General features: G+C 48.6%; 1 protein-coding gene across 1 annotated transcript; it reads right to left on the bottom strand.

The window, feature by feature from the left end:
- Positions 1 to 1000: 1000 nt before the first annotated feature.
- CUNH1orf167 (chromosome unknown C1orf167 homolog) lies at positions 1001 to 10872 on the bottom strand. Its single transcript, XM_050322423.1, has 14 exons — positions 10696 to 10872; positions 10195 to 10381; positions 9806 to 10028; positions 9080 to 9246; positions 8853 to 8949; positions 8309 to 8451; positions 7577 to 7785; positions 6704 to 6848; positions 4235 to 4493; positions 3565 to 3673; positions 3133 to 3355; positions 2889 to 3024; positions 2088 to 2198; positions 1001 to 1367 (listed from the first exon to the last, which is right to left on the bottom strand). Exons 1-14 carry the CDS (start codon positions 10766 to 10768, stop codon positions 1308 to 1310), a joined length of 2142 nt encoding a protein of 713 aa, XP_050178380.1. The 5' UTR covers positions 10769 to 10872; the 3' UTR covers positions 1001 to 1307.
- Between the last annotated feature and the right edge of the window lie 1330 nt (positions 10873 to 12202).

The raw sequence follows: 12202 nt of genomic DNA, 5'->3' as shown, positions 1-12202 counted from the left end.
CTATACTCGAGCAGAGACTCATGTTGTTTGCAAACTAGTCAGCGTGGCACAAGGGAAAATTTTAAGAAAACCAACTGTTTCTGGGGCAGTTCTGCCTTCACTTTCAGTGCATGCCCTGAGTATGGCCAAAGCTCCATGGAAGAGCAGAGAAAGCTTAAAATCCTGGAATTTACCACAAGTAACCATCTTTTGGCTCAGAGCTGCACTGTTGAAGGAGTTGTGGTGCCAGTGTGGTTTCCAGTGTCTGTAGGGAAAGACAGCCTACCTTTCCTGACCTAATGACTCTTAACAGCCTTAGGCCCCACAGCACTGGAATAAGGGGTTGGGGGAGCTACTGAGGCTGCTTTGTGTACTTAATAATCCTGCCAAGCTACCCCAGGCTAGGAAAACAAGACCTCGGGGCAGTTCCCAGTGGGATTTTGAGTTCCCCGCCATGCTGTGAGCATCTCTTTCAAACAAGCAAGGAAGAAAAGCCTTTTCCAGATTCTTCAGACCCTCTTGTTACAGCTGTCTGAGGCCGGGCTCATATATCCAGGGTAATTACAGGGCATCAATCACAGAGGCAAGTAACGGGAAGGTTGGGGATCAGACACGCCTGTCTCGCCTCAGCAAAGCTTTTGGTGCTCAGCTGTTCCCAGCAGGTTTCTCCATCCCCGGCCCATTCAGCACAGAAAGGAACCAGCAGGAAGCAGTCAGGAGGTTGGCCACCCACTGAAAGGCTTAATGAAGAGCTGATGGACCTAGACAGGGGGGAGGAGGTGGGAGCCATGCGGGAATCTCCCACCGGGGGGAAGAGCCAAATCTAAAAATAAAGAGCGGTGTTTGTACCTACCCAGGACAGTCCAAACTTTGGAATCAGCAGGATCTAGCACAGGCAAACTCCTGCTCAATCTCTAAGAACTGATGTATTTGCTTACTCCCCTGCTTGATGCCAAACTCCTGTCCGTGACAGGAACACTGAGTAAAGGGAGAGCCTGTAAGGCTGTTTTGTGACCTTTAATCAGAACTCCAGTGAAAGCAGGGTCTAGAGGAGCAGGGAATGCGACCTCACAACAACGGGGGGGGGTAACTTCTCCATTTGTGCTGCTAAGGAGGTGGGGTACAAGTCATTTAAAGAGGACCTTTGACTAGGTACCATGTCTTCCTGCTTGTCCTTTGGCTGCCACCCTTCTGGCCTGCAGCACTGCTTTTATCACAAGGGCAGTGTTCTCTTTCTCGACCCCACAGGACCAACTCTTTGTTGTGACAGGAGCCACATCCTCCACGTGTCCTGAAATGAGCAGCAGCTGCAGGCAGTCCCCTTCTATTCAGCACGGTCCTTTGTCCTTGAGCTGGAATGCTGTGAGCTGCTGCCACCTTTCAAAGGCCTGAGAGAGGGAAGTGGACAAATCAAATACTCAGGTGACCCTTGAGGGGTTGCAGCCACTCTCACAGAACCCATAAACACAGCCTACCCTCTAGCAATGGCTCTGCCAGCTGCCTCACCCTTCACTCAGAGCCCTTCCCTGCCTCTCCTAAGCCAATAAATGACATGCAAAGCACAGATCAATGTGAGAGAAGAAAGAACAGTGTCTCCTCTGCCCTCTAATTTCAGTACCTGCTCCCCTCTCCTTAAAGCAGGACCTAATCCTGCATGGATCTTCGGGAGGCAGGCAGAGGAGCAAACTGGGTATGAGTTCTAAGGCTTTGCCTGCTCACTCAAATTCATAGTGATTTGCCTGCCCCTGGGTGCAAGTCAGCACAGTCCTCCTGCAGCAACGTGGAGCCTGTTTCTTCCCTGAGTGGGCTCTCCAGAGGCAGGGGATTACTGGATTAACATCACTAATAACAGCGGGGAAGGGGGCACACGTCAGGGAAATTGACTGCTGACACAAAGCTTTGAAAAACACCCAAAGATGAACCCGTGTAAAGCTGGAAGCTATTTCCCTTTGTCATTGGCAAGTCCCATTCCTTGATGTATTCAACTTCTCCCCAAGCAAGTGCTTTGTGCAGGGGGAGAGATGCAGGGAACACCAGCTGTCCCTTTGGGGTGCTTTTTGGTGCACTGAGGCCCACAGAATTGAAGCACTGGATTCATAAATGCTTACCTGGGACAGGAGGCTCCTGGCTTCCTCCTCCAGAAAATTCTGCACCACATAGCTTTGCAAATATCTTCGCCTCCACACCCTCCAGGCCTTTTCTATGAGGCGCTGCCGGTCCTGCCACAACAGACAGTGCACGGATTAATTGGGCTCTGGCAGGCAAATCAGCTCCCTTCCCTTGAGTCCCACCTTGCTTCCCAGTTGCCTTCCCGGCTCCCTCTTGAATGACTTTGCATTGGTAACAAACAGAGCTGACTAATAACAAAGCTCTCACTGTCTCCTGCAAATCCTGTGGCTAATTAAGTCCCGAAACCCTGGGGAGCTCCAGCACAGCTCCTCAGTGAATATGGACTTTATACAGGCGTCATCTTGTCCCCTGGGCAGGTCAGAGCCCCTCTCACACAGCTAAAGCCCAGAGCATGGGCTGAGAGGAAGAGGAAACCAAATGACAGCCCTTGGTAGGTTGTGGTCACCAGTGGGATGTATCAGGAACGCAGATGAGGACAAAGACTGTGATACTTGCTGTGAACTTTTTGCACAAGCTACAGACAATCTGCACAAATCATCCTGTATTGGCTTCCCACTTGTAAGAGGGGGCAAAGCACAACTAAATCTGTAGATATGCCAGTGTGCCAGGCTGGCATTTCAAAAAGAATGATGGCAAAACGATCCACAGCAGCAGAGCAGGATTTCTGGTGCACACTGGTACTTGTTAAACGCCCCCAAGTCTCATCTCCCAGGCTGCAAGCAGAGCAGGCTTGCCCAGTAACACTCATCCCTGCCACCCTGGTGGCAGCAGACACTCACCAACACCTGGGCCAGTATCACCACCTTGCTGGCTTCCTTCCACTGGTGCCACCCCCTTGCCAGACAGAGCAGTCTCCTTTCCCTCTGCTGCCGGCAAAGGACCACCGTGCGATGCCACCACCTCAGGTATTTCCTCCTGCAGGCAAGGGAGAAAAATCAGCTTTACCAGCCCAACAGCCCTACAAGGGAGCCCTTCCCTCATGGCAGCAGCAAGAGGAAGCCCAGAGCCCTCCACTCCCCTTACCCGAGACGCTCCTCATCCCACTCCTCCAAGTCCACCTCTGCTTTGTTCTCCTTGGTCCCTGCATGTGCAGGAGAAGGTCCTACCACATCAGGTCTCTCCACCAGGTGAGGGAGCCGCAGCCTTTCGGCCCTGTTTTGGTTTCTGTAGATCACCAGCCAGTGCTGAATGGCACTGGGAAAAAGTCCAGCTGGTGCTGAACCCTCTTCTCTGCTTCTTCTGCTTTCTAGGAAAGGAAAGAGCAATCACACAGGAGCTCTGAGTCCTCAGTCCTTTGGCTCAACATGGAAGCAATCCACAGAGTTTGACTGCCATGAGGTTCTACTCCACAGAGAAACCCCAGTCAACTGGGCTGGCAAACACTACTCCCCTTGCCTCCTCACACACTCCCCACATGGCCCCATGACAGGAAGAGAGGAGGGAGCTTTTTCTTACTCAGGGACCAGGACAGAGCCATCTTCCTCCTTTTCCTAGCCCCTATGAGGGTACTGCGCTGTCGTAAGCACTGGGAAAAGGCAGCTGCTCTGGTCCAGTAGTTGCAGGCCTGCAAACAGAAATAACACAGCTGCAGCCAAGAGTAAACACAATGCACACAGACAGCACTCACACAAACCAGCCTTGGAGGCACATTTATGCCACAGCCCTGCAGGTAGTTTAATGTGCTAGACCCCAGGCTGGAAACTGCACAGATGAGCTCCCAGCAGGACTGACTCAGCCCTTCCAAATCAATCGGCCTCTTTGTGGTTGGCGAGCTGTGAGCCTTTTGAAAAAAGCTGCAACTCTGACAGCTCACTCTGCTCTGCAGGGACAGTGATTATCCCATCTCATCTTTGAGCAGAGAGGAGGGAGTGCTCTCATCTCTCTGGTCAAAATGTCCCCTTTTCCTTATTGCTGTGCTCCAGATGGTTGCTGCAAGTGCCAGATTATGGGGATGAAGTTGTGTGCACGGTCTGTAAAGAATTTCAAAGCAGGGACCAAGCAGTCAGCACAAATCAAATTTTTATACAAGCCTTGTCACTGAACTCTCAGCGCCTCGTGACTCACTGAGCCTTCAGGAGGGAACAGGCAGTGAAGGAGAACTGTCTCACAGGGATCTTCACCTTACCTGTTCGACAGTGGCTGCAGATCCCAGGCGCAGGGCTTGCTGTCCCCGTGCAGCCACTCGCCAGCGGTGACAGGCTTTACCTGGAGAGGGGGCCTGCCACTCGTGGTTTCTCTCTCTCTGTTTAGCTCTCAGGAGTTTGTTCCTCCACTCAGTAAAGCTCACAAGTAAGAGATGGTGCTCTCTGACCCTTTTAAACTCAGAGAGGGCTTCCTGCTGCCTCAGACTGCACGCAGTGACCTGGGCCCAGGTGGTGAGGCACCTGAAAAAATACAAGCATAGAGAAATGGCAGATGCCTAAAGCCACATTTCCACGTTAGACCAAATCTCACCTTCTCACCCAGCCTGCAGTGTTCCACATAAATGGTCAAAGCAGGCCAAAGAGCATTCAACATGAATAAAGGCTGTTCCTATTATTCCTTCTGCAACCAACATTTATGGATCTTTCTCCATGCTACTCCTCCAGTGCCTCGTCTTTGGGAGGTTCAAGTTCAGACTCAACTACAGTGTCTTTCAGCTGAAAACTTCCCTTATTTTACTTTGGGTTCCCAACACTGTTACCTCCCAGCTATTCAAAGCCCAGGAGGATGTCTGCTTCCCTCTGGCTGTTTTAGCATTTCCTCCTCTTCAAAGGCCTCTGCAAAGAGAATCCAATATTACACTACACTCTTCCTTTGCCTCCAAAACAAACACTTTTCTTAGGCTGCCCTGCCAGTAACACAGTGGATCCCACAAAAAAAAAAAAAAAAAGGAATTAGTCAGCCTTCAGTCTTTTTCTGTGCCAGCAGCTGACCTTAAGGGTGATGTCTGATGAAGGCTTTTTCTTTATGGGATGAGAACAAAACTGCTAAAATCTCCTTCAGCATGGAACCCAGCAGACTCCTGAAGGCTGTCTGCTGAATTTAAGACAGCAGCTTGTTGTCAAGACTCAGATTTTAGTTTTTTTTCTTGGCTGTCACAAACTCAGGGCCCGTGTACGTGGGATGTACAACTCAAATCTTTACGGAGACAATTTTATTCCAAAAAAATCAGTGTCTATGGCAGTTACTATTAACAGCACTGCAAATCTGCACCCACAATAATCTCTCTGTATCTTGCAGGCTGATGCACAGGAGGCCACCCTAGAATGCAATCTGCTTTTAAGTCCTGGCTTATCCTTTTGGTTCCTCGTTCCACTCGGACTTTCATTATGCAAATCACCCCACTGCACCATAGGGCAGAGGTGTAAATACCCTCTGCCTGGCAGGCTTCCTGGAAGATCAAGAGAATCTATTGCAGGTTATCCTAGCATGAAAAATGCCCCCCTCAGAAGAGACAGGGCTCAGCCTGTACCATGTCCAGGTGAGGAATTAGAAATGCTGCCTCATCAAAGGAGACTCGGAAGGAAGATTAATGGTGGAGACACACTCAACAGGAAGGAGCAACATTAAGGGCTTCTCCCAAACACAGTTCCCACCAGGGAGCCACCACAGAGGTGGATTTGCAGAGGAAAATGCAGTTGGGTGGGGTGAGTGTAGCATCACAGCCACCAAAGTTTCACTGGGTTTTTAGTTGCTCTTTCTGCTGCAGATTTTTGTCTCCTCTCAGCCTGACCCTGCAGTTCAAAAGGAAACCTGCCAGGGCCAAACCTGCACTTCTCAAGCCTTAAATGAACCCTTGGCATAAATAATCTTATTGATTCTTATCCTCCTGAGTTATTTCAGAGAGAAACACCTGAACAATTCCTGGTTCACTGAAGCTGGACACTTCACTGCACTTCAGCCAGGCACCAGCCCCACACAACATAAACAACAAACAAAAGTGTTTTCAGTGAGAAAGCCACTGAACACAGCTAGGAGAGAAAAGAAATTAAATTCTTATGTTTTCAGGATTTGCAACATAACATAAGATTGCAAACCATACTACAGCTTCACCTATATTGTAACTAACACCAAGATGAATTGAATATCACGGTTCTTCATAGGCTTTACTGGATACTGCTTTGCTGCAGGAATATATTGAACTCAATTTTTCACATTAAATTTAAATCAACACGCTATGCCCAGAATCCTAAAAGACTCAAGTCTGTAAACATCAGATCTCTGTAAACCTCTGCCCACTATTCCTTTCAGCAAATACTGAATAATTCCTGTGAAAACAAGGCTTTCAATTTTTTAAACTACAGAAATTTGTTTTCATCTCCCTTGATTAGGGTACAGATATAACACTGCATAACTATGACCGAACACAAGTTCTGGAAAGAAGAGAGGCTTTGAATGAGAAGAATGAGATGTGGAGTGTGAGGCTATGGATAAGAGACTCTTCAATATAGAAGCATCCCCAGGGAAGTGCTCCTACAGAAGCTCCATTTACACACAAGTTAGCTGCACTTTCAAACCCAAGCCCTGCTCTGAACACAATGGATTCTCTGCTACATAAATTGCTCTTCACTCAAAGCTTCCCTCAGAAATGCTTCGAGGTCAGGAAACAAACCTGTGCAGGAGAAGACGTTCCCAGAATGAGGCAGCACGTTTCTGCTTCATTGTTTGGTAATACCATGTCTGCAGGACCAGCTTCTTCTTCTCCTGGCAGTTGTGCTGAGCCCACTGCTGCTGCAGCTCCCTCAGAGCACGATTCCCTGGGAGAGAACACATCACCCTACTGAGCTCAGTCCAAGGATTTTTCCATCACAGAGTCCAGGCAAGATCAAAGAACACATCTGCTGCAAACACCAGATGGGACCAGACCTGCTAAGATTTCCTGTCCTCTCTTTAGCAGCTAAAGAGACTTTTCAATTCAGCTTGTAGTTTTCTGTCTGCATGGCAGTCAGACCTTCTTTTTAATTTTCCCTGCAAGGGACCACAGATCACTTCCATTCTTATCTGCAAGGCAGTTTTCCATCAAAATTTGGGAGTGTTCCTTCGCCACCACTGTGTAAGTAGCACTGAGAGCACATGGAATCCCCTGAGGGACAGGACCAGGACTGTCAAGCCACCCCAGAAGACACACCCTGATCCTGCTGAGGTACAGCCTGACTGTTGGGTCTGAGGAGACACATTCACACTTGGCTGCACTGAACTCCATTTATCTCCCCAGCTGCTGAAATGCACTGCTTGAGGACTCTTTTGGTAGTGGAGGTAGAGGTGCCAAAGGAGCACCTTCCCTACCAAAGCACTACAAAGGAGCAGGGCCCTGGTCCTGCTGATAGCCAGAAGAATGCAGTGACACAGGCACTTACTGACTCCTGGACTGGTAGGCACCTTTCCAGATGAGCAGTGCACAGAATTACAGCCAAGAGGGGGGCTTTCCCCATCCCAGCCATTCCCACAGCATCCCTCAAGTGCTGCTGTGGGTGGGGTCACTCACTTTGCCAGCAGGAATGCCAGTGCTTCAGAGCATCAGCAGTGATCTGGTGCACGTGACACATGAATCTCCGGTCAACTTCCACTTTCTGGGCCAGTCTCTTTTTCCACAGGCTGAAAGCCATCTGGCAGCAATGATCTCCATGTTTTAGGGCTGCTGCTGCTTTTCTGTTCTTATTTTCCACGACCCAGTGGTGCCAGCTGAGAAAGGCTCTGAGAAAGACAAAGGTCACTGCACCGACTGGAGGAACAACTCACACAGATTCCCACCCTTGTAACTGCAACTTTAACAGCAAACATACACCAGGGAGTTTTAGAAACACATCTCATCTGTTAACATCCTTTTCCCATGAAATATCGGGGGAAATAATGGACAGGGCAAGTTGCTGGGAATAAGGTGTTCTGTTCTAGTGGTGCCAAGTAAGTCTGTTGTGCCCTTCAACTTTGGAATCAGTAGAGAGCAAGGCCAGTTTAGTGGATTAGGAAGTTACCAGGACTTGTTACCAGCAGTGCTGGCCATGCTCTAATTTGTAGGGCATCCCCTCCAACCAGAAATTATTGTGTTCAGATATGATAATTTTGAAGTGGGTAAAACCACAAAATAATGGGCTGCAAAACTCCCACCGAAGACAGAAAGACACAGCTGGGTAAAGAATTTTTTTTCTTATTTTTAAAGCAAGTGTAAAGCTTTCAAAACAGAGAGCTTTAGGAAACTTCTGGAAAGCACAATCCCTACCGAGACAGCTGAATGTTCCTGAAGTACTGCTGGACCTTTACAAGTTGTTGAGTCCGAGCTGACCAAATAATGAAGTACCTCTGCAGGCAGCATTTCTCTGCCTGCTGCCAGCAGCTCTTCACCTCCTTGTCAGAATTGTAGTCCTGGAAAGCAGAAAGGCTAAAAAGACCCTGAACTGCTGTTACACCACAGTTACTCCATGCAGCTCAGCCCTTTCTCTTGCTGCTGTGACTTCTGTGATCACCCAGCTCTCTGTTGCTCACTCACACACCCCCCATGAACACCCAGACATGACGTGTCTAACACATCCCTTTCAAACCCTTGACACCTGGCCCATTTCCACTCAGCTGGCAAATGGTAGGCAAGAGTTACCCTGAGGAAAGCTTCAGTCTCCCAAACCTTCTGTCTGAGAGAAAGGGACAAAGACAAAACAGCAGTGAGACCTTCCATATGCTGATATTGAAACCCAAAGGCTTTTTGCTAGATTGGGCTATGCAGAAAACTCCTGTACATTTATATTTTCTGCACCACTTCCCAGCCTCACCTCTTCCCATGCAGAGTAACTGGTGATAAGCTGGTTATTATCATCTGGACTCTGTAGCACCAGAGTCTGGAACTGATCTCCAATAAACCAATTTCTTCTGCAAGACAAAACCGTTGGGGGAAGAGGGAAAGAAACGAACAGGATTAAGTATCTGGAAAAATGGTGTGAGTTGATGTGAGAGGATATCCAGAAGGGAGGAATTCAGCCAGAACCAGTCTCCAACTCACCCAGCTGCAGTGCTCTGTGGAGGAAAGGAGGTCTGCAAGCACAGCTCCCTGCCCAGCTCTGTGCACTGGTGGAGTTGCAGGAAAGAACCGTGACACGGCAGGTGTGCGACGTCCTCAGAGATGAGAAGGGAGAAGCCGTGCTGGCTGCTGTCACTGAGGCTGCATTCCTGTGGGTGAGAAGGGAGGGCCACCCGAGGTGAGTGTCCTCGTGGGGAAGCACTCAGGCAACAGTTCTGACCACGCCATTTACTCCTCTTTCTCACAAGGATTCAGGGAAATCCAGAATGCATCCGAAGGAACTGCAGGCTAGCAAGTACAGCTCTGGAGTGCTGTAATGATGGGAAAGTTATTTCTGTACTGAATGCAGAAATACAGGTATTTCTCTACTGAGGAAAGAGCACATACACTGTCACAGTGAGGAGGCTCTTTACACCTCATCCCTTCCACCTTGCAGCCACAAACAGAAGCAAGTGTGCAAGGGAACCTCACCAGCTCAGCACCTTCCAACATCACTAGATGATGAACCAGAAGAGGCACAGAGAGCATTGACTTTACACTTTCTGATTCCATTTCAACTCCAGGAACCTGCAGATTCAGTGCTCCTCAGCATTAAATTTTAAGCACAGTTTGCTGTTGGCAACATCACGTTAAAGCAGAAATTTTCACCTGAAAAATTCCAGCAATTTAACACCTCAGAGCAGCCTGGATGTCTCAAGGCCTCCTCACCTTTTCCAATGAGCTTTGAGAGTTCAGAGTAGCTGCAGCACTGCTGTCAAAGCCAGATGATGTTGAGAGGTCCTCAGAAAACAGCGTGGCATGAGGCTCCTCATTAACAGCTCTGTGTGAGTTCTTAGAACTTTGTTCAGCTGTCTTCAGCATGAGGTACTTTTGGTGCCACAGTTTCAGAGCTTTTCTGAGTTTACACTGCTCCGAAGTCTGAGAGAAATAACTGGGACAGAAGATATTGAGACAGCAAAGTGTCAGAAAAGGGATACCACAGGGGGACACTTGTACAGACAAAAAGGGGTAAAAGGGGTTCTTCCAAAAGGATCAGAAAGTCAAGGGGACACTACTAATGAGGGCAGGCCTCAAGGAACTGGCTCTTCTGCACTCACTCAGCTTTGTGATGCTCGCACAGCCTTGCTTTCCACAGCAGATACGCTCTCTGCAGCTTCAGCTTTTGGCAGATGTCATCAAAAGAGCAGTCTGTTCTCTCCAGAAACTGTCTCTCCACAGTCCACCATGGCTGAACTTCAGGCCTCTTTGTCACTCTCTTGTCAGCTTCTGAGCTTATAACTGCTCCTTAACCAGACAATAAAGGAATAAGAATCATTTGTCAGATGACATTCCCAACTCAGCCCAGCCCCCAAACTGCTTCTTTTCAGCAAGGTTTAAGATTTCTGCCAGGTTTATGAAGCAGATCAACAAATCTCCCTGTAGCTTCACTGACACATCCAGAACTAGTGTTCTGCCCACTCTGGTTTGTTCATACCCTGGACCATCTGAGCCCCTCTGTTACCAGGCTGTTTTCAGCTGGTTTTCACTGTACAAGAAGAGGAAGAAGGCACCTAAGCACCTCCAAGTCTCAGATTCTGCACAGATCCCAAGCTGCTCACCGTGATGCTGCCTCCATTGCAGGAGGAAGAGGTTCACCACTGCCTGCTTATCACCTTCTTTGACCTGCAGCATCTCAACCCACAGCTGGAAGTGCTTCCTCAGTGATACTGCTCTGAAATGGGCCAGGTTGCACCTCTCAAGTGCCTTCTGTTCAGCAGCCTCCTTCCATGTGCTGAAGCATCTGAGAATACCAAAGGCAAATAAAAACACATTAAAAACCCCATTTACAAGCTTGTGTCTCTTTCTGAGAGTGAGGAGATGACAGAAGTTGTCATCTCCTGAACTTCTATTTGTTTATTTCAGCAAAAAGCCACTGTCATGCTCAAAGCACAGCAGCACAGTGGCTGCTCTTGGGTTTGGTCTTTCAGAACATCAAAGCTCAGGACCAAAAAGCTTTGGCCGTGCACAGGAGGCAAGTTGTAACATCTCTGGCCACAGTAGTTCCTCTTCATGTTTCTATCCCTACTTTCATCCTTATTAACTCCTAAAACAAAAGGATACGTGGCTTTAGGATGGAACAACACATCTGGGTTGGCTCTGTTATTCCTTGGACCTTCACAGTGAGCAGGCTTTTCACATGAAAAATAGACCCCCCTCTCCCCAACTCACCGGGAGACTGAGCTTCTTTGGATTTGAGCTGTCAGTGCTAAAAGCTGCTGCATCTCCAAGCATCGGGAATGCCACATCCAGAGAAGGTTTCGTAGCTTCTTCCTTTCCAGCAGGGCACGGGCTTCCGAGAGCCTGATCTCCTCTTTGGTCAGCACCTCCTTCTGCAGGCGCCACAGTCTGAAAGCTGCTGCGTCGCAGGGCGGGGAGAGACCACAGGGAGGAAAACAACTTAGAAGAATTTCTAATGATTCAGTGTCACACAGGAAACGTTCCCTGGCTGAACTCCAGCTGCCTGGGAAAATGAACTTAAGGGAGGCAGCTCACACTGCTGGAGCAAGAGCACCTGCTGCAGCTGAATTCACACGAGGGACAAGGTAAAAGGTGTATGACATGGTGAGAGGCCACGCTCCACCACCACAGACACTGGCCCAGCTGTTGGCAGAATTAGGTTCTGAAAGAGGGCAAAGCAACAGCTACACACAAACCAAAAAACATGGTGAAACAGTGATTACCTCCATGCTGTTCCAAGGCTATGGAATGTGTACTTACCAGCCAGGCGCCTCATGTCTCTGATGGCTTCAGCTCTCCAGCAGAACTCATTTCTCTTACTATGACGAAGCTGTGTCCACAGCTCTCCCTCCACCCTGAAAGAGGCACAAACATGCTTTAACATCCAGCTGAACAAAAAGGCACTCACAGAACAGAATCCAGAGCTTTCTTGTCTGGACTTCTCTTTTTGGACTTCTCTTTTTGTCTGGACTTGTTATTCTGCCTTCAGAATCAGAAGGCTCAACAAAATGTTTTTCTTTTGACCCTCCTACTGTCAAACTACTGCAAGAGACTTCAGTATTGCCTCACTCCACACACAGTAGAGACACTACTAATGCTAGAGTACTG

Source organism: Myiozetetes cayanensis, unplaced genomic scaffold (assembly GCF_022539395.1).
Source record: "Myiozetetes cayanensis isolate MyiCay16 unplaced genomic scaffold, myiCay2020 scf28, whole genome shotgun sequence".
In the NCBI taxonomy this organism is placed as follows: Eukaryota; Metazoa; Chordata; class Aves; order Passeriformes; family Tyrannidae; genus Myiozetetes; species Myiozetetes cayanensis.
This window is presented reverse-complemented; position numbering and strand designations above follow the sequence as displayed.